This window comes from Crocodylus siamensis, chromosome 2 (assembly GCF_052110815.1).
Source record: "Crocodylus siamensis isolate JL-2025a chromosome 2, ASM5211081v1, whole genome shotgun sequence".
NCBI classification, from domain to species: Eukaryota; Metazoa; Chordata; order Crocodylia; family Crocodylidae; genus Crocodylus; species Crocodylus siamensis.
Window position 1 is genome coordinate 54,926,095 of NC_143396.1, and position 26,094 is coordinate 54,952,188.

The following is a 26,094-nucleotide window of genomic DNA, read 5'->3' on the forward strand; positions in this document are numbered from 1 at the left end:
TGTTGTTGTTGTTGTTGAACATTAGATTATTCAAACTTAAAATGGAATTTAATTTATCCCTTCTCTTTTGCATGATTTAAAAGGTAAGTCTTTCTAATTTGCAATAAACCTTTAGAAAAAAAGCAGGGGTGAGGTACTAGCCAGACACCAAATACATGAACTGAGCTGTCATCCCTATCCACCAACTGCATTGTTGTAAGTGTGAAACAGATCCAAATCTGTCCATGTAGGTTTGCACTAGCTAAACTCGGCTACTCCAAGTCTGTGTATGAATAGGCCCTAAATTCATAAGTTCATTGTTTTGGGTGGGGGGGGTTGCAGCCATAAGTGCTGGAAGTACGTTTATAGCATCAAACAAAAGCTGTCTGATCCACTGGAGACTATCCCCAATTATGGATCTGTACTCGGGAATGTTAGGAAGTTTTTTTTTGTACAAGAGACCATACCCAGAGCGCACATTTCTTGTTTATAAGCATGTTTAATAAATTCCTGTAACTACAAAGAGATCAGTACAATACAGATAATCTGACACAACTGCTGTAAAAAAAAGTTGGAGTACTAGAAAAATGTAACTACAATATGTAAGAGCTGACTCTGTGTAACATGTCTTGGCTGTTCTGTGAAATTTGAAGGGCTGCAGGGGAGAAATTATAGTTGTCATACAGAGAAATAATTCTAGCTAGCTACTTTTAAATCAGATGAAAATAGTTAACTGTGCTATTGTGCAACTATGTACTAATGCCCATAAATCTATTCCTATTTTTGTCCAACACTGAATTTATCCCGATACTCATATATACCTGAAATTTGCATCTAAAAGCCTGCTTCTATTAAATTAATTGAAGAAATTGAACAATTCTAAACTTGTTTCAGGGGATATAATGGGAAAGGGAGTGTTAAGTATGTAGATGGTAATTTTGACTTCTATTACAGCTACTATTTTCTAAAATTTTAAGAGTATAAAACCACATATGAGCTGGGATTTTTGGTTGCCAAACCATATATGAATGATTTATCTGATCCTGCAGTGTAGCATATGAAGGAAGAATGAGGAAGAAATGTTGAACTATCATCTGATACAAAAAACATGTAAAAATGTTATTTTTCAGTCTTCCTTGAAGTATCTAAAATACTTGAGGGAGCAGTAAATAGGCAGATTGATAGGACTCAAAGTATTGTCTAGATTGAGATAAAATCTTGAAGCATATCAAATTTTTCTGTTGCTGGGATGTTGCTTTAGAAGTCTGTGTTTCATGTCAATTTGTATCTTGGCATGGACTACTTCCAAGAACAGATCATTTAAAATTCATTCTGTGCTTTGTACAATGCAAGTATATCCTATTGCTTGTTCTCAACTGTTTAATGGGATGTGTAGTTTTAGTGCTTTTTGAACAGATACCTCTAGATGGAGCTAAAAATCAGTTATGGAAAAGTAGAAAACTATTCTGTGTTAGATTCTTCAAATTCCCCCAATTTTATTCCAGATCCAGCCTTCAGATATCTGAAGGGTAGCTATTGGGAGGATGGACTTTTCTCTGTGACTGTCAAGAACAAGACTAGGAGCAATGGCCTTGAACTGCAGTAGAAGCAATTTAAGTGGGAGAAACTTTCTGACTAGGAAGATGGTCAAGCATAGGGAGGAAGTGTCTGGAGGAGTGATAGAATTTTTCATCCCTGACTATTTTTAAGGGGTGGTTAGATGGACACTTGACTGGGATGATTTAGCTGGGGATGATCCTGCCTTGAGCAGGTAGCTAGATTAGATGTCCTCGTGGGCTTTCTTCCAGCTCTACTCTTCTGTGCTTCGAAGCCTAACCCAATTTAGATAACATAGCATATTTTCCATAAAAATGCACTAATTGAATGAATTTGTAATGCAGAACATGCAAAAGCTAACGTTAGTGTTACTGGATAACTAGCATTTCATAAAAATGAGGTAGTTTATAGTAGTGTAGGTTGTAGCCGTGTTGGTCTAAGGACATAGGCAGACAAGGTTCTTTGCGTGAATCTGATATCTTTTATTAAACCAACTTAAATAGTCAGAAAACAATTATTAAGCAAGCTTTTGGGTTTATAACCCTTTGTCAGGCTAAGGAAGTTTTAGCAGTTGGTGTGCACTCTTCCTGGATGAAATGAAAAGTAAAGAAGCCAGTTAACACAGGCACATTTATCTGGATTATTTGTTTGCTATTGATATTTGAATAGCAGTGTATTCCATTTGTTAATAGATCAGGTATGAAGAGTCCTTCTTGCCTAAATGCCTAAAATATGTATATGAGAGTCCTTTTGACGCAATAAATGTGGTGCTATGTAGTCAGTTTATACTGCTGATGTTTGATACACCAAACATGGAACTTAGGCCCTGCCCTAGATTTTATGAAGCTTGATGTGTATTCATTCCTCTCTCTGGGCCTTCCTAACTTTTGCATATTAAAACATTCCTCAAGCTGTCAACCAAACCTGTAGACTACTATGTATTATGTAAGCAAGCCAGGAGTACAAGAGGCGCAAAGTGGGGAGCCCTTAAAAGATTTCAGGCAGCAGTCCTGCCATGCAAGCTTATATTACAGAAAGGCAAGCAAGAGAAATCAGCCACAGTTCTTTGAAAGCAAGCTGTTTGGCAGCTCTTAAACTAGAGCTGCCAACTTTTCAGCTGCAGGTTTTGCTGCTCCTGGCTAGATGGGCACATCTATATGTGGCACGGAACCAAGACAGCTGTTGAGATTCTTATGATCGACTTGATTCATGGAACTAGTATGTGCAAGGGAAGTGGTTTAATGACAAGCATCTCCTGCAAGATAAAGTTTCTGATCTGTATTTTGAAATCTATACATATGACAATTCAGCATATAGTATTTGCTACATGAGGGCTTGTATTGATTTAGCCACTGAGATCAAAGTATATAGCTAAAGCTAATGAAGCATATTGCTGAAATATGCATCCAAGACAAGGCATTCCAGCTATTTGTTATTTGGAAAGATCTGAAGTTTCAAGCTGCTTAATCTAATTAACATTGCTGCTGGGGGCTCAGGGGAACGTATCTAACATATTATCTAATATGATGTGCTCATTTCCATACTATTGACCTTTTTTTAACTGAAGATCTCAAGTTCACTCGGGGGAATACATTAATAAAAACTATTTCTGATAGGGAAAGCCAACAAAAGACAATCTCCCTCATGCCCCAAGATGTGTTTTCCCATTTTTTTGAGGAACACCAGGATGTCATGACTTCAGTCTGAAAAGGGTTTTCGAAGTTTCTATTAGTAATTTTGAATTGTGTTCCATTAGACATGATTATCACTAATTTTGCAAGATATTTAATTCTACGTTTTCCAGAAGTTGGTGGCATTTCAAGATTTCTCACCTGGTTATGTTTGTGGAAGTTTGTCATGCCAGCACACAATGTGAAGCTAGAGTTCAAATGAAAGCTCAGACTGATATTATGGGCTTGGACCAAAATGTTATCACTGAAACGTTTATAGCTAGCTACTGATAAAAATGGCCTGATATTTTCTTTCCAACAACCACAGCTCCTGCTGGCAGAAGTTGGGCCACTTTGTAGGTGCCTGGGGTGATCAAGTAAGCTTTCCAGTTGCATTAACATTTAAAACTGACCTTTTTCTCAGAAAATATTCCAGAAAAATTACTTTATTTACAGGCCAGTTGTTAAAGATTCTTGGGTACTTGCAGAATCAGACAAAGTTCATATACCTGAATTAGATGGTGCAGAAGCCAAGGGTTTTTTATTTGCTGTTTAAATGCATAAACAATAGCTGCATTCTGTGGTTCCTACTAAGCTCCTGCCTTTTCTATTTTCATATTCTAGTTTTACATGAAAATTGGTGATCAATTGGATTGACCAAAGTCAAACTTGTCAGTCAGGATTTCAACAGGAAGGTGTTTTTTTCTGGGCCCAAAATTCTTCTACTACTAGATCCCAGTAATTGTATACATTTTTAACTCCAGTGAAACCAGGGGCTTTTTAAATAGTTTCTAGAGAGGTTCCTATAACAGACAATTTATTGATGCCCATCTCTCATCTTCTAACCCTTACTTACATGATTACATAAAACACAGAAGTTTATCTTACCATGTGAACTCTGCTATATTATGGAAAAAAGCTATTTTTCTTTTGATTTTTTTCAGTTACAGAAAAGATATGCATTTCTATTTTCATGCTGCTACTGTCAACTGGTCTTGTACCCTTAATCACCAGACTACAAGGGTACAATTCACCTTTTAATCTCTGTAAAGGATAAGACATATTCTGAAGAGAAAATTCTACCTGTTCACTGTTCTAACCTCTCTGCAGGCTCTTCCAGCAAAGGGGAGATGTGTCCCCATTGTTAGTGCAGGGAATTGGGTGTCTTGGTACTATGCAATAATACTTGATGTTTCATAGGCTCAATTCTCTTGTGGATTTCCTCCCATGCTAAAAGGAATACGACTGGGAGAGAGTCAGTTGTTTGTCTCAGACCTCTTTTATAGATTACCCATAAAGGGTGAAAGTGGTCAAAGCCTTTTTAGCATCTTTACTTGACTCGTACTTAAGCAACTTAGCATTTCAAATACTTAATTCACCTTCTTTCATTTATTCATCTGCTGAGTTCTGGCCATCCAGCTGGTGAATATTTTTTGGCTCCTGTCATCAGTTCATGCCAACCTGTGAGTTCCTGGATATTTTATTGAGATCCTGGGCTCTTAACCGAGATCATCTATGCCACGGTAAGGGCTTGTTGGCTTTCCCATTGCTCTTAACTTTTACCCTATAACCAAGTAATGGAGACAGAACTGACTGGTCTTCACTGGGTTGTAAAATGTAATGTATATTTAACCTTCTAAGTATCTGCTTTCCAACACAGTGTTCCACACTTTATATAGATGCTCTGGATGTTATTTATCTGACTTAATTCCATGAACCACATGTATGTTGCTGGGCAAGTCCTTGACAGCTATGACTAACAATATCATGGGAGTTGGTAGTTTTAATTCCCCAGAATTGCCCGCAAATAAATAGCACATGAAAGTGCTGAATGTCCCTTGTACTTACTACAATTTGAGATATTCAGTCCATTAATCTGTTTTAGTTTATTTAAAGTATTAAAGAAGTATTTCAACATTATTTACTATCTAATTTTAAATGGTTGTTCCCCAATTATGCGCTTTACTTGAAACAATTTATTGGTGATAGGAATAAGGGGAACTGCTTTTTAACAATCTTAAATAACTTTTGCCAGAAAATATAGGCTCATTACTAGCAACTCAGAGATCAGTGTCTGGAGGCTGCTACTTAAAAGGTTTTTACATTTCATGGAATTTACAGCAACATTATTGTAGTCTAACACTTTAAAAACCTTTTAAGAATAAAGTCTCCTGCATAAAGGTACTACTTAGCTTTTCATCATTTTTTCTCTTATGTACCACAAACTCAGTGCTGATATACTACTTCAAGAATGATCATTTTTGATAGCCATGTGACTGCTTACACTAAATCAGAAAAAAAGAACAAAGAAAGAAAATAGCTGGTTAATCAAGTGAATTTATAATGCTGCTTTTATTGAGGAGAGGGGTTTTTCCTTTAATAAATAACCTTGGCATATGAAGAACTCTATTATAGCAATTGTGTGTGGCCAAAACAAGCAAAGATAAGTTTAAAACATCATCAGCAAAGCTAACTGCACTTTATCATGCATCAGCAGATCCATGACAAATAGAACCAAGGAGGTGATACTTCCCCTCTCTGTGGCATTGGTCAGACTGCAGTTGGAGTACTGTGTCCAGTTTTGGGCACTATACTTCAAGAAGGATGTTGATAGACTTGAGAGAGGGTCCAGAGGAGGGCCACTCATATCGTTAGGGGCTTACAGGACAAGCCCTATGAGAAGAGATTGAGGGACCTGGACCTCTTCAGCCTCCGCAAGAGAAGGCTGAGAGGTGATCTTGTGGCTGCCTATAAATTCATTAGGGGGACACGGGATGCTCTGTTCACCAGGGTGCCTCTTTGGGTAACAAGGAACAATGGTCACAAACTGACAGAGAGTAGATTTAGGCTAGATATCAGGAAAAACTTCTTAACGGTAAGGGTGGCAAAAGTTTGGAATGGACTTCCAAGGGAGGTGGTCTTTAAGAGAAGGATGGATAGGCATCTGGCTGGCGTCGTCTGACTCTTTCCTGCCTAGGCAGGGGGTCGGATTCAATGACCTGTTGAGGTCCCTTCCTACCCTACCATCTGTGAATCTATTAAACATACATATTGCAGTTCAATGGTTTTGCACCAATCAGTCATGTTACCAAAAACTTGAGACCATTTGACCTTAAGGCACAAAATGAGTCAGTCTATGATCAGAACCTCTTTTGCAAGCTGACAGAATTAATGATACAATTACCATTTCCTTAATTATCATCACCCAGGTTAGAAAAGAAACAGAAGGCAGGTCTACAGCCTGATCCCTGATTCTCAGACAGTAAAACACAAGAATACACCTATTTTAAGTGTATCTAGTGACCCCTAAAAGCCCAATATAGATTCTTGACTATGTCAGTTGGAGTTACTCTGGAGGGATGTAGCTCAAAGATATCTACACAGATAGGGAGGGGATAGCTGCCCTGGATATGAGTAGTCATGGCATAGCAAACCACATCACACCTAAGCATGTTAAACTGGTTCCAAAAGGTGCCTTGGGAACCCAGAGCCAGATTACTGTCATGCTGAATAAACAGCTGTGTGGGAGCTCTCGTAGTGGCAGAAATAGCCCCCAATTCCTGTCACAGTGACCTGGTGATGCTGTCAGCTGGATGGTGACCAGAGAGCACTGTCTGCACAGGACTTATGTCATGCAGCTGGTGTAAGGGTAGATCCCATGTGCAACTGAAGTGGGAAGCATGCTATTTGCTTAACTGTGGGTTGTTCACCGCATTATGATTCTGGATATTAGATGAAGGGATGTTAGCTAAGACCAATAATCACTCCAGTCTTGTTAGCATCAGTAGGTCAGTGTTGGCTTTCATTGTATGAGTAAGCTCAGTCAGAGTTTATACCATACTGATTAACACAGAATTCAACAGTTGAACAGCAGACAGTAGGGTTCAAATTATGCAGTGCTTACCCACCAACTGCCCAAGCAGACCTTGTAAGTTTGTTTCAGAGAGAGTGTCTGCCTTGATTTTTGTGCTAGTTTAATGACATAGTGTTTGTATGGAAGTATATTGTCTAAAGCAGGGGTGCCAAATACACCGCATGCTCTGGGCTGGATCTGAACAGAGTATGCGTCTTGGCACTGCAAAATAATTTAAACGTTCCCACTTTTCTGTTTTTTGATGCAGGAGGCAAATGTGATGAACTGCAACCTGTTGCTTACAACTGACTTAAACTGCAAGAACTGCAAAATCTGAGGAACTAGCTACACTGAATGTAAGAAAGAAATATCCTATTGCATAAAAACTGCATTACTTGAAATGGGTTATAAGCAAGAATTTATTAAATCAAGCCTCAAGGTGAACTGCTTAACAGGCGATGGGAAGCTTCATTTCACCTGTCCAAAATAAGCTGTTTCAGAAAACGACTGGTTCTGCAGTATTTTGTCATCTTCATTACTTCTGCAACAGAGATGCTAAGATGAAGTACTTTTAAAGAAATTATATCTGAAAAATACACATTTTATAAAAAGCCTTATGCTGAGAGCAGACTTCTTGGATGTACTCATGTAGCTCCCTGGTAACTTCTGTGGGAGCTCTGCAGGATTCTCTAAGATAAGAGTCTGGTCCTGTAATTTGCCTGCAGGACCATCATTTTACCCTGACATTCCAAAGAGCGTGAGCAAGACTCTCTTAGTTATGAGAAGTAGTGAAAAGTAGTATTTATTGTCTGTGATGCCCCTGACTCACTATGTTTTAGGAGGGAAAAGAGTAGCGTGCAAATCATAGAAAACTTCCTGTAGTCCAGTTAAATAGTTAAGTAATTAATCATAATAATATTTTTAATTTTATGAAATAACCCAACCCTTACATTTATTTTTCCTAACTGAAAAACCTACTCATCACACCTGGCTCTGGGTACACACAGAACATATTTTGAAGGTAACCAATACCTCTATAATCGAATAATCTCAGCTCAAAATTCCTCTGTCAAGCCTGAGAGAGATCTAAACACAAGGGCCATCTCCTAAAGCACAGTTTCTCAACCTGTAGTACGAGGCATAGGCAGGGGGTGTGCGGGTACCCCAACACTCTCACCCTCTTTTCCTCTCTCTCTCACCCCTTTCTCCTCTCAAAACTATGGCAAAAACATTGGTGCACCATGCATTGTCCAGCGCTTTAAATTCTCCAGTAATGATTTGGTTCAGCCCTCCTAGCTTTGGCCAACATCACCTCTAGCCCAGGTACATACATGAGTTGTGCAGCCCGGGTGTAAAAGGTTGCAACCCTACCCACACCAGCTCAGACATCTGTCATATCATGGCCTTATATACACAGCTCTTCTTCCAACATATGGCACACATTAGTCTATAAATATAAAATCCCTTTGAAAATTGAGTGTTGTGGTACTTATTGAAATTTTCAGAAGTTAGGTGGTACTTGCTACTTAAAAGGTTGAGAAACACTGTCCTAAAGTTCAAACTTAAGACTATGTCAAGTGAGCAGAGGACTTAAATTCTATGCAACAACACCTTTTTATATGGCTGTAACAATGGCAATCTTTAATCAAGCATGCTTGGGTTCTTTAGAAATACTCATATAAATGATTTAGCACTGTAAATCCCACTGACCTTTAGTCATTTAAGTATTTCAAGAATTCTCCCTTAGCTGAGTATTACTGCAGACTTCGGCGTGATAAGCAGAGCATGGGTTCAGATGAAGCTTTGCTGTCTACTTATTGTCTGGCTAACTCCTTCAGCTGCTTTAGAAAGTGCATGTTCAGATGCAAGCGAAAGAATTCCTCCAGATTATTAATGGAGATAGGATACTCTAATGAAGTAATGATTTTTATAATGGTTTCTACAAAAGCAAAATACTCTCTCAAAATATTTAATAGCTAATATACTTTCACAAGTCCATCTTAATTGACTAGGGTCAATGAATAGGATCTGCTAGGATAATAATTCATGGGGTCCTATGTTCAAAAGCAATAATTATGGACCATCTAGCTAGGTTTCCTATGAAAGGCTAGCCAAATAATCTTACGGAGTAAGGTCTTTACCAAATCCTTCATTTCTGTTTGAGCTAGACTAAGGTATTAGATTCAAATGTAAAGATTATTTACTGTCCACACTTTCAAAGCATAATATTTCAGCTGTATTTTAATATATCCAAACAGAGCAATCTGTGAATGTTCAAGTCAAAAACAAGACACAGAAATAGTATTCAAACCAGTAGGGTTACATTAGTTTATTTAGAATATACAGTAGGCAAAATATGAAAATGACTTCCAGTTAGGTTAAAAATAAATAGTGTTGTTTCCTGAGAATTTGCATCTAAATTAAGAATTCCTCATAAATAGAGATTAAAAATGACTATTGTTAAACAGAAACAAATTTATTTAGAGGTATTAAAAAAAAGCATTTCTTCTGCTCATTCTCAGGTTGTTTCATCTCTGTGGAATTTATATTGTGCAGTGCTAAGTGTTTTAAATGAGAACTCTTCAGAATAAAGAAGGAAATCAAAACTTCATACAAGTTCAAGTGTGTGTACCTGCGATTCAGGTGTGGGCCTTTTGTGTTCCCTTTCATTAGATCAGGATTTTGGTTCATACTCCTTGCAGGTATGACTACCATGCCTAAAAATCAGACAGAAAAACTGAACATTTGGAAAATAAAACTCGAGATTTCAAATAGGAATCCATAGTGTCAAAACTAGTTTGACCTGTTGTGGTCTTTCACAGTACTTTGTAACAAAATAATTGCTCTATGATTTTGCCATAGTCAAGAATCAAGTGAAAACTAAGAACTAGCATTTTCCAAGGGGTGCCTCAAGTCTCAAAAAGGTTGAGAACTGCTGCCTTAGCTTATTAATGAGAATGTTGTGGGAGTGTCAAAAGCCTTGATAAAGCTGAGGTATATTACATCCACTGCGCTCTCCCTATCCCACTACCTTTGTAATAGATGGAAATCAGGTTGGTTAAGCATGAATTGCATTTAATTTGTATCTTTTTAACAACATAAGCATGATGTATATACCTTGGGAAAGGATGTGAGAACTTAAATTCATGTGGTAGCCACCTTTCTTTTTTCATTCTGTTTTCAACAACTATGTTTGCATCTAAGAATAAATATTCATTATGTAGTCAGAACAGACCTTTTATCTTCTGGACCAAGCGGTGTAGCATTTATGCTTTGAAACTTTTTCTGGCACACGCCTATGTATGACATTGTTCCAATGGCAAAACCTAAGACGCCAGCAACTGTAAAAATACATCACACAATGTAGTTAGTATAAGAGTCTTAACTCAAGAGTCCAGCTCAAGAAACCTATATCTTAATCCCAGGACTTTTTAAAAAATAAACTACCTCTGTCGCATGCTGTTTTCCAAAACATTTTATAAACATATACAAAGCTTATGCTGTAATAGGATTCTTTTCACCTACTACAACCATCTCATTGATGAAACATAACAGCATTGTTCAGGATATAAACAATGCAGCAGTTCACATGTGAAAAACTGAACCCTATTTGACTAAAATTACAGGGATGATTTATATAAAAGCAGACTCCAAGAAGAACTCCAAGTGATATTTGACCAAGATGTTAGCAGTAACCGCTCCTGTGCTTTCAGAATGCACCATGGTGTTTTTTTAATGACTACCCTTTAGAGATGCATAATACATTTGTCCGATATTGGATCAGCACCAACATAAAGAAAATTGACTGTATTGGAAATCAGCTTTTTTTGCCTGACGTGGCTCATAATTCGGCCAATAAATGCCCCATGGATGTGCACAGCTGCAGCGCAGCATGTAGGCAATGAGAAGCACAGTCCAGCAGCTTGGAGAGCTGTGTCCAGCTAGTAAGAATGTTGTGGTGGAAGGGGAGGGGCATGGGGCAGATCAAGGTCCCCCGTAGTGAGGGAGGGAGTGGGGATGGGGTAGGGTGGCACAGGGCATGGGACAGAGCCACGGCTCATTTGGGGGGAGAGGCAATGGCTCCAGCTCTGCACACACCCTGGGAGGGCACGGGGGGCATGTGCACCCAGATCTGCTACTGGGTGGGGCGGATTGCCACTGTGCTGGAGCTGTGACGGGCTCCTCCCAGTGGAGGCTGGGCCTGGCTGTGCTCAGGGTGGGCAGCATTGCAACAAATTTTAGGATAGCTGCGGCACCCCCCTGTAGACTCTTCCCAACGCCACTGCTGCCTGCCCCAAGTGCAGCCTGGCCCAGCCTACCCCGATATAGCCTGGCGCAACCCTGCCCCATGCACATCCAGGGCATACGCCCCTCATACCCTCCCAGGGTGCATGTAAGGCAGGAGCTGCCCCCCCTCCCCACCCTACCCCAGCCCCACTCCCTCACCTCAGGGGCCTCAATCTGTCCCTTATGCCCCTTTCTTCCCTTTCCCCACCCCTTCCCACAACAACAGACTTACTAGCCAGACACTGCTCTTCAAGCTGCCGGGCTGCATATCAGAAATTGGACTGGTATCTGCCGATATGCCACCTTAAAAATCAGCTATCAGTTTCAGCTCCAAAAAGCTCTATCGGTGCACCCCTACTACCCTTTCATCCCCTATAACTTTTTTCCATTGCTGGGGCTTCACCATGACTGTCCTATAATGGGCACTACTTAAATTCTCCTCCAAAAAGAAATGCTCCTTCTAGTAACACAGTGAAGGCTCCTGTGGCAGGGCACTCTTTGTGCCTGCCACTTTAAGACCTGGGGCAAAGCAGCCAGCAGGCACTTAACTGCAGCAGCCATTTTAAAGCTCTGGCTGCTCATATAAACAGAGCATGTTGTTGCTGGCTGGAGGTGTAGTAACATTATTTAGTTGTGAGACTTCATAGAATACTCTGGAGGTAAGGAAGGAGCTATAGGGGATGGTCAGGAGGCTCCTGGTCCTGGGCATGACCTAAAACTGCACCCTGCCAGGAGTGGGTAGCCTGGTGGGGCTCTCAGTGGATGGGAGCCCCCAGGAAATGCCAGGCCAGTTACCACCCTGATGTGGGAGCTGGGGTTAAGGTGCCCCAACCTGCCTTTCAACTGGATGGGTTACCCCCTTGTACAGTCTGGAAGGTGGACCCCAGTGAGAGAGACATCCCCTGACTGGCCAGTGCTGGGGCCAGGACTGGAAGGGTTGAAAGGCCATGGGCCCATCTTGAGGAATGCCCAGAGCTGAGGGCCTGAGGTTCTGGCTAGCCTGGAGGTGAGGCCAGGGCCTGTATAGCCCAAGGTCCTGGGGGGACCACACCTGTAAGGGGGAAGCAGCTCAAGGAGCTATGTAGCCTAGGATGAAGGTGGAATAGGCTGCCTGAATGGAGGGATCCAGGTGGGGTTCAAACAGTAAGATTCTGAGGCCCAGAGGAGGGCTGGTGACTGTAAGAACAGAGGATACGACCTGTGAGGCATGGGCTGTGGTATAGAGGAGGTACAGAGCTGCAGATAATGCCCCTGGCATCTGGGCAAGAAATGGGCAGCCTCCTGCTTTAATTAACAACTAACTAATTATCATCAAGGCAATGCCAGCAGTTAGCCCAAGAACAGGTGGGTGGGCCACAAGTAAGTCAGCCCTGAGAAGGCCCACCTGTTTCAGTTCCCCACTGAACCACTAATGAAATCTACTTCTCTTCTGGGAAGAGGAAAAAATGATGACTGTTTAATTAGCCAGGCTCTTGCATACATTTAGTGCAGTAGAATCCAAAAATGGTCCTGAATTGCATATTTGCAATAAATAACTTGAGTTTGCATTGCTATTATTTTATTGATAATAATGCAGCAGTACCTAAATGAGGCCCCAGTGCGATTTAAGATCTTTAAGTAATCTTATGATCCTGTTGAGGCCTTGCTGCTGAATTGCCATGTCATAAATAACAGCCCAGGCCCCATAACATTTAAAATATAAAAGACTAGGTATAACAAATGGCTAAAACAAGCAAAATGGTGTGACTATAAAAATAGTAGAATGCTTTGATATGGGCTAGCTTTGGGCCCAGCTGGGAAGTAATCCACAGCAACAATCAGCTGCCTAGCCACCATCAGATGATGGGGGGGGGGGGGGGGGCGTTTATATGCGTTATGGTGAAGTAAAATTTAGAAGTAGGCCCTGGCTTTCTAGATTTTTGGCTGGGAGTTTTCCCCAAAGGTTGGGGATAGCTTGGGAGATAATAGCAGACAAGCAGATCATCAAGGCTGCTACCTGAAGAACAAAGGCAGGGGTGGTTATACTATAGCACAGATTGGTCAACTGATAATACATACTTAGGGCAGGGATGACTGTTCACTTAGAACAGTTTCAAGGAGGAAAGGGGGAGCTACTACTCTGAACTGCTATGATACAAATGTGGCAACTGCTTCAACTTTAACCCTGCTTCATCCAGGGTTAACTATTTAGCTCACTTGTATCAGTAAATGTTTGCAGTAGTGCAAATGTAACGGCTGCTATATACTCCTGAGCAGCAGCTCTCCTCTGTAACTGCTCCTAGTGAATGTTTGTCCAAGGCCTTACTGAAAAAGTCTACCTTAAACAAACTTTACTTACTAAATCAGTTTGCAACCACAGTAGAATTCCTGTTACCTGAACTGCTCTGGTAATGCTTCATATGTGCAAGTAATGAGTCTGGTATCCTAAGATTTAAGAGAACAGGGATGTACCCTGATGGTTCACAAGAGAAGTCTGGATAGTAGAGGTTTGAGGAATTACTATTCCATTGTAAACTAGCTTACTGCAATTGCTCTGTCCTTTTTTAAACTGATCTTTAACTTACGTGCAATCTTAGGTAATGATCCAAATCTTGGGCTTGAAGTGAAAACACCTACAACAAAATGTAATAGTTAAGAATATACTTCCCACTTCAGAAAGCTGCCACCATTGAATAACAGAAAATGTTTTGTTTTTTGTTTTTTTTCTAGCAAGCCTCTCTCTTCTAAGAGAAAAGACTATATAATACTTGAAAACAGAATAACCTAAATTACCCTTCACAAAGCATTCTGGTAATTCACAATAAGGCTACTAGTGTGATGGCTCACAAGTGTCAGGAGGGAAAATGCCTTATTCCACAATATAGGGAGCTGGAATCCACATCTCTTTCAATTTCCCTAAAGCAGCTGGATCTGGGTGCTAACAATAAGAAGGCCTGCCAATGTTCTTCATTGACCTGGTTTGGCCAGTGATCAGACTAGTGTTAACTGTCAAGAGGAAAAACCATGTTTACCCTCTTCCATTGGAGGAAAAATGTCACTATGACATTCTGACTTTTGAGAGGCTAAGCCGGAGTTCATGCACAGAAAAGAAAATGGAAAGATTCCCACAAAATCCCCCTCCTCAAGTCATGTGACAATAATGGCTTATTTCTCATCTCAGTTTTGTAGGAGGATGTCATGACACACTTTTACCTCCCCAGGTTGACTTGCCTTCAGGCAACAAATCAAATGCAGCATCAGGAATTTTCCCCTCAATCCTCCAAATACCTATCTCTCCCTCTAGTCTTTCCATTTATATCCTGCCTTTGCTTCAGAGCTCTCAAGTTGCAGACAGCAGGTTAAAAGCCAAGAAGTAGATCTTCTTTCTGCAGGACCTGTCAATGACACTCCATAATAAGCATGAGTGGTCATAACCATATGGTCACAACCGCATGATGTGACTGTCATGGCAAACTGCAGCCAATTCTGGTGGGGGGGGAGAATGAACCAGTCTTTCCTGGAAACTTTTACTGGCAGTACTTTAAATTTTTTTTAATGAAAGTTTGAGGTGCACCGATACATTGGTCTGATGTTGGATTGGTATGGATATAAAGAAAATTGGCTGTATTGAAAACTGGCCCAATGGGGCCAATAAATGCCCATGCTGCATCCAGCCACAGCACTCGGGCAGTGAGGAGCAGAGTCAGCAGCTTAGAGTTGCCTCTAGTTGGTAACACCATGTGGTGGAAGGGGAGGGAGGAGGGACGGAGCATGCGGGGAGGGGGCAGATTAATGCCTCCTGCGGTGAGGGGCAGCAGGGGCAGGTATGGGATGAAGACGCAGCTCATTTGGTGGGGTGCGGGGACCTCCTGCCACTGCTTGTACCCTGGGAGGGCATGGGGGTCCTGTGCCCCTGGATCTGCATGGGGCAGGGAAGGTGTTGCAGCTATAGGCTGGAACTGGATTGGACTCTTGCTGGGGGATGGGCTTGGAGTGGGCACCAGCAGCACTGGAAGGGGGCTGCAGCCACCCCAAATTTCACTGCAGCTCCACTCCCAGCGCCATCACCAACAGCCACCCCAGCTCTTCTCAGAGCATGGATGGAGATGGGGGATTGAGCCGGGGCTGCACCGAGCGGCTGGCAGTAGCAGCACTAGGAGCGGAGCTGTGGTGAAATTTGGGGTAGCTACAGCCCCCTCCCAGTGCCACCAGCGCTTGCTCCAAGCCCAGTCCCTGGTGAGTAGAGCCCTGCACAGCTCCAGCTCCATCCTGCCCTGCGCAGATCTGTGGACTTACCGCCCCCCACCCCCATGCCCTCCTAGGGCACAAGCCTTGGCAGGGGCATGAACTGCGGCTCTGTCCCGCAGTCTCCAAACTCCAGTGGGACAATGCATGCCCTTGCCCCCTCTATCACCGCTTAGAGCTTTTGCTCACTGCCCCTTCCCTCTACCCCTTTCACCACATGGACTTACCAGCTGTAGGAAACTACCAGAAATTGGATTAGTATTGGCTGGTATGCCTCCTTAAATATCAGGTATCGGTACTGGCTCCCAAAATCTCTATTGCTGCACCCCTTTAAAAAACAAAAAACAAACAAACAAAAAAAACACACTGGTAGCTCATATGCTTTAAAAGCTACTATGAGAATGAACCAGTGCCTGGCTGAGTCTGCAGAGTGAGTGCAACAATGGCTCTGAAGGCCAAATGATAACTCTCCTTCAAGGGTAATAGAAAGCCCTAAGCATAAAGGAAACACATTGTGTCTGAGAGTTCTGTGGGGCCAAGCTAAGCAGTAAAGTTCCACACAGACAAGTTTGGTGGCAGAGGCAAGATGGAGAAGTGTATGGTAGATTTGCCACTTCATGGATTCACAATGTAGAGGGGGGGGATGACTCAACACAAAAGCCTCAGCTGTTTCTAAAGCCACTGAGCTGTAGAAGTTGCAATGGTGTGGCTGTGTAACCGTACAAGGCCAAGGACTAAACTTTAAGGAAAGCAATTTCCTTTTTCAGGATTCAATGATGTAATGCCTCTTCATCTGATATTTGGTAAGAGGTTCAGCATTTGTCCTTGAACTGGCCCATCATTTTAACTGAGCAAAGACATAATAGACAGCCTCTGTTATTTCACTCCTGAGTGATCATTAACATCCAGCTGCCATGGAAAAAGGGGTAGACTTTGAGTAGAGTACTACTGTCAAGCCCCATTTTCCCCCTACTAAGGAGTTAGACCTACAGAAAAGAATCTGTACCTCTTTAAGAGGTATTCAAAGTCTAGCTGGACTCAGCTGCTATAGAAATGGAACATGATACTCTGCTTTCTCATCCTGTAGATCACAACGCATCTCTATAATAGCTCCCTGCTTTCCAATTTTGGCAATACAGTATTCTTTGCCTCTTTGAATAAAAGAATAAGTGGCATTATAAAAACCCCACCGATGCTTTTCGGAAGCCAGAATTTGGAGCTACCATGCCAGACTCTGATACTCTTACCCAAGCTGAACAGTTCTATCTAGGGGCTGCCCATAACAGTTCCCTGCTCCATACACAATCCTGATGAAGACAATGATGCTATCTGGGTATAGACTCTAAGGCCACATCCAGATGAATGCACTTGTGCGATCTGTGGTGCCATAGACCTGCCTGCAGTGCTACACACCACACGTGCAGGTGTTCCCTGTGCTGCTTCCTTGCAGCACCGGCCAGTGGGGGGAGAAGGGTTGACCCTGGGAGGTCCTGGGGTCAAAAAGCCCATGCTGAAAAAAAGCAGGGTAGTGCATGTAGCAGCAATGTGTACCTCCCAAAACCATGGTCTGGCTACCAGCCAGATGTCCTGCTGCAGCTGCAGCCCTAGGAGGCCCCCAGGAGCCCAGGTAAGGCTACTGAGGCCAGCAAAGTTGCCAGCCTCCCCTACCCTGTTTGGGGTAACCTGCTGTGTGTCAAAGTGTGCATGGCATGGGCATTCCCTGGGGATGAGTAACAGTGGTACACGGTGTGTCACTGCTACTTGTTCCCAGGAAAACATGTCTGTGCTTGTCTGGATGCACCCTAACAGTGCTAGAATAGAGCTGGAAGGATACAATTTTAAAAAGAAACATTTAGAGTGGGTTGTGGCAAGGAATAATTAATTTTCAAATCACAAATTCAATAGCACTGAATGAAAAGAACACTGAATTTGAAAAGCAGCAAGTTCTGCGAAACTTTTGATGTAGTATCAGTTCTGGATTTGAACTTGATGACTTGGGCCATCTCTAGTATTTATGTATTTTTCCATTTACCTTTAGAAATCAGCCTCTCGGTGACAAGGATACTTCCTAGAGACAAAGGAAGAGCTGGGAAAAAACAGACATGAAAATTATTTGATTCAAAAGAGAAACAACTTCAGCAGAAGGAATGAGGAGTCTCACCCCTGAGTAGTTCATACTCTTAGCCCCTTCCCTCCAAGGTGAGTGCTTTCACTGGGACACTATTGGATTAATATGAAGAGGTGGAGTGATAGCACTTCAGCCAGTTTTTAAGTGTGAGATTAGTCATGTTCAAAGCAAACTTGATAGACCAGGTCTTCCAAGTAAGACAGGTAGGGGAATACCTACTTTGCAAATCTTGTTTGGGTTTGTGTGTGAGAAGTCTTGACAGCACTGGACTGCTCAATGCCTAGGAGGCTGTGTATCTGTCCAGCAGCAGCAGAAGTTTAAGGAGGCATTTTGTTTAATGCTAATAGTGCCTAAATGTTGGACTTGAGTACCTAAAGAGGCATTTAGGTTCCTATATTTCCCTAGCTAATCTAGCCATTAGGGTTACCACCCAGCAGACCAAGTGCAAATCTGGCTATAACATCTGTTTTTATTCTTGAAACTAAACAGAAACTTTGTTATTTTTTGAATAAGTTGAAAATTGAGGACATGGATGTGAAAACGATGAGCACCCTTTAAATTAGTTTAATAAGAGATGTCAAAGCTAGTGATAAGTTTAATCATAATAATGATTAACAGTTAAGGATCCTGTTTTACCATTTTGATTTACACTGAATACTGCCTTACTGTGCAAATAATCCCATTACCTTTATACTAAGGTTCAACTAATACAAGTAAGGATAACAAAATGAAGTCCTAAGACTAATAATCAAGAAAACACACCTGAGCATTACCTAGCAAAGCACACAGAAGCATTTTAAACACTGCTTAGCTTAAAAAAAAAAAATCAAGTGCAGAATGAATTTGGGTCACTTACCTCTGTACCAAAAACTCTCTCTCTTACACTCTTGACTGATCCTTGCAATTTCATCTCTATTTCCATGAGCATTTGAGATAGGGCACTGTAACGCACCCTAAAAGGGCAATCGGTTAAAATTATATGGTTGTTCACCTTACAAGAGTACTAAGTATAAACTTAAAGATTAATTATGCATAATTACTAACATGTTTAGTTATTTATAAATAACGAAAAAAAAACAAATCAACCCTGCCTCTATTCTGCTGCAAGTACAGCATCAAATAGCCCTGGTGCCAATATATGAAGTTCTTCGTAGGGCTTTAGAGTTAAGAAATGTTGCTCCCGGCCCACTTTTTCCTGAAACAGTTCATTTGTTAGTTTAACACAGGTTGTAAAGTGTTGTGTTTCTCTTATTATTTTATTCTGATCAACCACACTCTAGCTGTTTTTCAACACTGAATTAGGTATCTAAGTGCAATCTCATTCCAACTATCAATATGTTTTTTGTACCCTCCCTTCATCCTAGCCTGAAGACAAATCCCAAAAAGCAGCAAAGAGAAGAAAGGGAATCCATACAACATGTGCATTACCATTTTCAAGGACTCAAGTAAGTCATCATAGGATCTGATTTAGGGCCAGATCCTATTCCACTGATTGCCCTGGTCCATCTCTGATGAACAATTGAGTCTTCTGCCTCAAATCACTGCTTTCTGTGGCTCAGTCTAAAAGCATATTGCAAACATAATGCTTTTTCAGGGACTCAAGCAGAGTGGAACAAGTTTTGGCCCTCAAGAGAGCTACATACCACTTACTTGCCAAACAGGTGAAGTAGTTCTGGCCCAAAGGTCCTTCCACAAAATAAACTCTATCCAATTAATATGCTACTCTACAGATTGTGCAGGAATTTCAGGATGATCACAAACTCTGTCGGCCTCTCCAGGCTTATCTTCCCAATTCTGTGCGACTCATACATTCTAAGATCTGCTGGGGTTTTTGGAGTTGGCTCCTCCTCAGTAGGACTGAGCTGGGTATAGCTTTTTTTTTTTTTTTTTTTTCCCCTTGTGAGAAGTGGTTACATTTTCTCAAGCCCATGCATTCATGGCACCAAAATGTTATTCATAGCAGATTGTTTATCCCTCTCGTTACTGATCAGTGACATAATTAACCATGTTAGCATGTATAGTGTCATCACCTAACATTCCCTTTAAGCTGCGTGGCTGCACAGGCATACTCATGCTGTGCTGCCAGATGCGCCTGTGTGACCATACACACTGCACAGCTTAGAGGGAATGCTGGTCACCACTGGGGCATGTGAGTTATCTTGCTGAGGCAAATAGAGCAGTTCACACTTCAGTTTTCCAGGTTTTCTTTGCCACAAGAACAGCAAATATAACCCCCCCCCCTTTTTTTTTAAAGACCAGCTTATGTAGCACATGGAAAACTTTGATGGCTGTACAGATATGCCATGCTATCAAGTACTGCCTCAATCTGAACTACGTAATTAGAGTGCTGAAATACATTTACTGATTATAGTTACATATTTTAAATGTTAACTTAATGAAGCCCTGCTCGTTATTCAATTACTGCTCGCATTACGGTTACTGAGATTTCACTTGAATAAGGTCTACAAAATTGATCCCAAACTGAGTTTTATAGTCAGGTTGTAGCATGGGGAATGAAGTTTGTGTTGTCCATAGCTAAGTCAAATATGATGAAGTCTATAAAGGAGTCCAAGTAAAAGGTAAGGATGCAAACAGTTATGGCTTCACCATATCAAAATTACTCTTAAATAGTCACCTATCCACAGACAGAATGGTACAAGCTAACCAAAGTGGAAGAGCTGATTTCCCCCAGGTATTTGGTAGCTCTCAACTGCACTAAAGCAGTGTACAGGTTCTTTTGCCAAATTCTCCTCAAAATCTGATCTGGTGGTAGAAAAGGATGGGTCAGGGAACACCCATGGTCTGCCAGTTCATAACTGGACTAAGGTTCCTGTTGGATCAAGGCTAGATGGCATATGTTAGGGCAGCCTGCCTGGAGTTATGGCTCAGACTGGGGCTAAGGCAGCCTAGTAATCAGAAGGCTCCCTGCTACCTACTACCCTCTCTACCCTGAAGTAGATCAGGACACGCTCCATAAAGGAATAGTAGAATTCCCCTCCTCTCCTGCATTTATTCCTGCAACATCATCTGTTAACACATAGCTATTCACCTTTTCATCAGCTAGTGACAGCACAACAATCCCAGTCATTGGCTAGTGATATCATTAAACAGCAAATGGAAGCAACCACAACTTACCTGTTCGTTTTGTTGTAGCGCAGACATCTGAACCTTATTCTGGGTTGCTTCAGAAGACATGACTGTCTATCTTCCTCTTTTTTTTATAACAATCCTGGGCAATAGCAGAGACAAACTTATAGCTGATTCTACCCTTGCTTCTTGGTATGAAGGTAAACAAAATAAAAGCATTACATAGTTATAGTACTCAGTGTTTATCAAGAGATGGTACCACCCACTTCTGCAAGGAACATTGTTTTTATACTAGATAACATACAAATGACCAGGTAATAGGATAACTCTGAGACTGTTACTATACTTGTATTTGGATGTCCCCTTTCCTGTTTCTAGAAATAGAGGGTACATATTGAGTTTGAATTGCTAGGGAATGGTGACAGACCACTTGAGACATCTAGCTGTGGCTGCAGAGGTTTGAGCTATCATGCTGAAGTCTACTCCAGTGAACTAAATGTAAGTGGTACCCATCAGTGTTGCCAACTTACGATTTTTTTTATGTCGTTCCTAAAGTCTACACTTCAGGAATGTGAAAAACTTAAAAGAAAGAGCTAAGTTTTTCACGTTCCTGAAGAGGAGACATTAAGAACAATGCCAAAAATCATGAGAGTTGGCAACACTGCGGTACCACAGGCTGGGGTGTCAAACCAAGCCCGGACGCGATGATAGCCGCACAACTCCCTCGTATGCCACTGGCTACGGAAACTGGCATGTCTCAACCATGCTAATCCTGTCTGACTCCAGGGCACCTTTTCCTGGCTTGATTTGAGTCTGAATTAATGGCTGAGGGTGGGGATAAATTCTGGCCAGCTGCCCTTTGATTACAGCACAGAAAACTCACCAGTGGAGAAGTAAGGACAGATATGACTTTAGTTATCTGGAGCCTTCCTGAGTCCTGACTGCAGTGTGGGTCAAAATGGCCACTGGCACAAATTGGGTGGGCCAGGAAGTTGCCCCAGGTTTTAGAAGCCAGCTTTAAGTACTGCTGTCCAGAATCTCCATAGAGTGCCACCACCACCTCTTCTAGCCCTAACCTCAACCTTGTCATTCGGTACCTGTTTTTCCATAGAAATTACCTCCCCCTGCTACTCCTGAACCAAAGCCATACATCAGATCAATATCCAACATAATCCCACTGATGGAGGATTTTAGGGGAGAGATTGATACTATATTTTCTAAAATTATATTTTAGAAATTCAACCGTCTACACCTCAAAATCATGCTGTTTATTTTTAATCATGTTTATTTGGGTAGTACAGGCCCTGAATGTGGGGTATATACAGCAGAGTATGTTCCCTATCCAAAAGAGATTGCAGTCTAAACAGACAAGACTGACAGTGCGTAGCAGATAAGTAATGTAAAAACACAACAGCAGCAGGTATTAGCTCAACTCCACAATTTTTTACTTTAATTTTCTTTGTGGGGAAGGGAGAGTTTAAATAGAATGGAAAGAGGTGAAAGGAAAAGGAACACAACCCCTAATATTTCTTGTTTCTGGAGAAAAATATAAATGCCTTAATTGTGAATTTTGGGCATCATTTTGTCAGGTAGCCTGATAGATTATTTGTTACTATACAAAGAAGTGCTGCTGTTGAGGAAAGCACTTTTTTCAAAATAATGAGATGGAGGCAAGGGTTTCTTCCTAGACACGGGCAAAACAGGAAACATTTTAAAAACTTATTCACCATTGCTGGTTAATGAAGTGCTCCAACACTTTGTGGGACCAGTTCTGGGACAATTTCAAAATTAAAACATTTAAGAGGAGCCCAGCATTTTTCACGATCCCTGCAGGAGTTCAAATAACAGCAATTTTTTTTTAAATGACAGGGCAAAAGCAATCTAACCTCCATTTCCCCTCAAATCTCAGACCATCATATTAAAACAAATCTATAGTCATAGTAACTTGTCTAAATGCTCCTTTTTACCAAACTCTGTGCTGTTTTAAAAGCACTGATGAATATGGCTTCTTTCAAAAAATGTAATTTTGAAGATCTCTGGAAGTTTGGGAAATCTGACAGCTCTTCTTTTCAGTCACATTTTGACTAACTTGGAAGTAATTTAATTTGTCTGTCAGTAAGTCTCTTGTTAGACAATGGTGAAAAAGCAGGTAACATAAAGCGCGTGCCAGAGTGGGGAAGGAGAAGGCGGGGGGGGAGGGGTTGAAGTTTGTCAGTCAAACACTCTAAAATTTAAAATGCATTTTTTTCCAGCTTATTAGCTGCGTAGGAGGTTGTATAAAGATTATTGCTATAAGCTACAGTAGAATATCACCTGCATCCTTTATCCCCACAGTCATTTTGAAGTTCTACATTCTTTATGCATTTTTCCTTTAATACCGAGTCAGGGAAAGCTAACAGGAAGCAAGACTTTTTTAAAGTAATATAAACTGGAGCTATTCTCTCTTATTCCCCTCTCTCTCACCCAGCCAATATTCCTAAAGCTGCTGCACTTCAGTTGCAACCTCATGAAAAATCCAAGCTATGTTTAGGCCTTAAATAGCTTCCTGGTTACTATACCAGTTGGGATGAAGGCTGAAAGCTCCTGTTGGCAAGAACAAGGTAAAAAACAGTCTAGGGTACCCACATATTACTAAAATGAATTATTAAATTTAGTACATGGCATATATAGCACCTTCTGTCTGGGGAAATTAAAGTCCTTTGAAATCACTAGGCATTGCTTTTTTTGGAAAGATATCTACTCCCATCATCCTAGACAAAATATTACGGTAAAAATATGCTTAAATTGATCTATTGGGAAAGCATGCTGTTTTCTCTTGCATATTTTAATTATATTGCTGCTGCTGCTGTTTTTTGGAGCTAAGCATGTTTAAAGGAGTCAGTTTCAGCATGGGGCAAATTCCCTGCTTAATCTATTATTTTTATATAACCAAAATGCTCATTTGATAAAGAATTTGAGACAGAAATATCCCTGTGTCGAGGAGGTACCAGAGAGGGATCAGTTGTTTACGGCATTTTAATTCTCTGGTTTTCAGACTTCATAAACCCAGGTCATTTATTCACTGACAAATGGAGGATGGATATGGACTTTCTGCAAGATCAAATGTTTTGATAATTCTTCCCTGGTGGGCTTTGGTGCCAGATCCTGCCCTGGTGGCTGCAGTCAGTGCCCGTGCCAACAAGGGGAACACGGAGTTCAAATTATGGGGTGGCTCAGTTCTCCCAAGCTGCCCTGTAAGACACGAGAGCCTGCCCCCCCACCCCAAGGTTTGGCAATCACAACTTAGGGGGGGTCTCCAATTTTATTAGGACATCGTGATGGGCAGCCCAATTTTATTTTGCAGCCCTTCAGACTCCAAATGTAATTCGAGCCCTGGGGGAAGGCGTGTCCCATCCTATGGCACCTCGACCTGAAGATCTTCGGGGGCCCCGAGAACCGGCTTCACCTCTGGGGCGGCCCAGCTCGCCCGCTCCCGCGGCCTCCCGGGCCACTGCCGGCCGGGCGGGGAAAGGCCCCAGCGCCCGACCCGAGGGCCAGGGGCCTTAGCCATTTGCAGAGGGAAGGAAGGAGACGCGCACTCACGGCGGCGATCCCAGGAGCGGCGGCGCGGGGCCTGGCGGACGCGGGTGCGGGACGCGGACTCCGGCCTCGCGTGTCTGTGCTGCAGCGCCCCCTCGCGGCCGCAGCGGGTACTTGGGCGCAGCGCCCGCCCCGGGGCTCTGCCAGGCTCCGGCTGCCCCGTCCTCGCCCGGAGCCGGCGGATGAAGTCCGGGATGAATCTGGCCGGGGCTGGGAGCTGAGTCCAGTGGGCACCGGGCTCGGCATGAGCCACAAAAGCGGCCTTCCTGCTTTGCCGCCGCGGCAGCCCCTTCCTCGTCAGCCTCTTCTGCTTCAGTGTCCGCGAAGACCTCAGAGCTGACGCTGGCCTGGAGAGGCAGGGAGCCGCATGAACAGCGGGGCAGGATTGACACGTAGGCAAACTAGGCACGTGCCCAGAGCCCTGAGTGAGGAAGATGCTTATGTTACATAGAACTATCGAGTAGGAAATGTAAGATAAATATACAGTATGAAGTAGGGGCCCAAGCGTTTGTTTGCTTAGGGCCCACTAAAGGGTTAATCCCCCCCCCCCCCCCCCGTGAGCAGATCTAGAATTTTGAAAAGGGCAGAGAGCCACATGCTGTGCTGCAGTACATTATCCCCTATAGCATTACACACATTTTTCCTCTAGGTAAAAAGGAGCTAGAAGCTGTGCAAACAGGCCAGAGGGCAGTGATGGCAGCAGCCAGTGGGAACTGTGGACTGCCCGCACACGGTGTTGGCAGCCGGGTGGTGAGCAGGTACTGCCCACAGGCACTGCCAACAGTGTTGGTGGTGCCTTTTTGTAGGGGGTGCACCCCGTATACATCACCCCTGCCTGGCCCTCACCGTTCCTCTGCAAGTGGTGCCTCCCTGCAGGAGGTACAGCTCTGCTTGCTAAGCAACACCCCCCACCCAACCCCAACCTGGCCTGAGCCACCCCAGACATGAGGCTGAAGTTGGTTCAACTAACAACCCCCATGCCCACTACGCTATAATGTCTTGAATAAGGAACTGGCCTTTAGGATGGGATTATGGCTAGAAATTCTTCTTGGGGCACCCACCAGAATACATCTGTGCCACCAGCGGACTCTACTGGACACATTTGACCAGAGTCTTGCCAGGCCCGAAGCATGGTTTGGCCATGCCAGGCTGCCAAATGACAGCACCCCAGCCACTGTACTAAATATAAGGAACTGAGTAAAGAGCTGGATTTAGGTCTGGGATTATAGATAGAAATCTTTCTTGGGCCACTCCAAACCATGTCTCTGTGCCACTGGGGGACACTCCTGAACATCTCTGACCACAGACTTGCCCAGCCCAAAGCACATCATGGCCGTGCCAGGCTGGCAACTGACAGCACCCCAGGCACGGTTAAATTTCTGAACCCAAATAAGGAACTGGATTTTGGGCTGGGATTCTAGCTACAAATTCTTCTTGGGCCACCCCATGCCATGTCTCTGCGCCACTGAGGGACTCTACTGGACATCTCTGAACAGAAACTTGCCCAGCCCGAAGCGCAGGTTGGAATCTGCTCTGATGCATGCTAAATATCATGCATCAGAGCAGAGATCCATTACTGTTGCCCTATTTTGCATGAAGTCATTCATCCTGCCATCCTGTGCCTTGTGGAACAGTAACATAAAGGTTTTAAAGGTTGGGTGTCAGCTGGCAGGCTAACACTCAAAAAAACTAGCATTGTGTTGAGAAGAGACATGCCCAGATTTCTTCAA

The 26,094-nt window shown here is 42.6% G+C and overlaps 1 protein-coding gene across 4 annotated transcripts; it reads right to left on the bottom strand.

Moving 5' to 3' along the window:
* Nucleotides 1-102: 102 nt before the first annotated feature.
* OCIAD2 (OCIA domain containing 2) lies at nucleotides 103-24,976 on the bottom strand. Of its 4 annotated transcripts, none has more exons than XM_090035903.1 (7): nucleotides 24,368-24,976; nucleotides 20,834-20,927; nucleotides 18,555-18,651; nucleotides 17,603-17,656; nucleotides 13,911-13,958; nucleotides 10,295-10,400; nucleotides 103-7,600 (listed from the first exon to the last, which is right to left on the bottom strand). In XM_090035903.1, exons 2-7 carry the CDS (start codon nucleotides 20,891-20,893, stop codon nucleotides 7,528-7,530), a joined length of 438 nt encoding a protein of 145 aa, XP_089892029.1. In that variant the 5' UTR covers nucleotides 20,894-20,927; nucleotides 24,368-24,976; the 3' UTR covers nucleotides 103-7,527. The 4 variants fall into 4 exon arrangements, with proteins under 4 accessions (XP_089892029.1, XP_089892031.1, XP_089892030.1 ...); XM_090035905.1 differs by lacking the exon at nucleotides 24,368-24,976 and adding an exon at nucleotides 24,231-24,338; XM_090035904.1 differs by lacking the exon at nucleotides 24,368-24,976 and adding an exon at nucleotides 24,189-24,326.
* Between the last annotated feature and the right edge of the window lie 1,118 nt (nucleotides 24,977-26,094).

Excerpts from the sequence above, each read along its gene's own strand:
- OCIAD2 (XM_090035903.1), bottom strand. The coding sequence starts at position 20,893 with ATGTCTTCTGAAGCAACCCAGAATAAGGTTCAGATGTCTGCGCTACAA. Across the intron at positions 13,959-17,602 it reads CGAGAGGCTGATTTCTAAAG|GTGTTTTCACTTCAAGCCCA; the intron begins GTAAATGGAAAA and ends ATTTTGTTGTAG. Across the intron at positions 10,401-13,910 it reads ATCATTACCTAAGATTGCAC|TTGCTGGCGTCTTAGGTTTT; the intron begins GTAAGTTAAAGA and ends GTATTTTTACAG.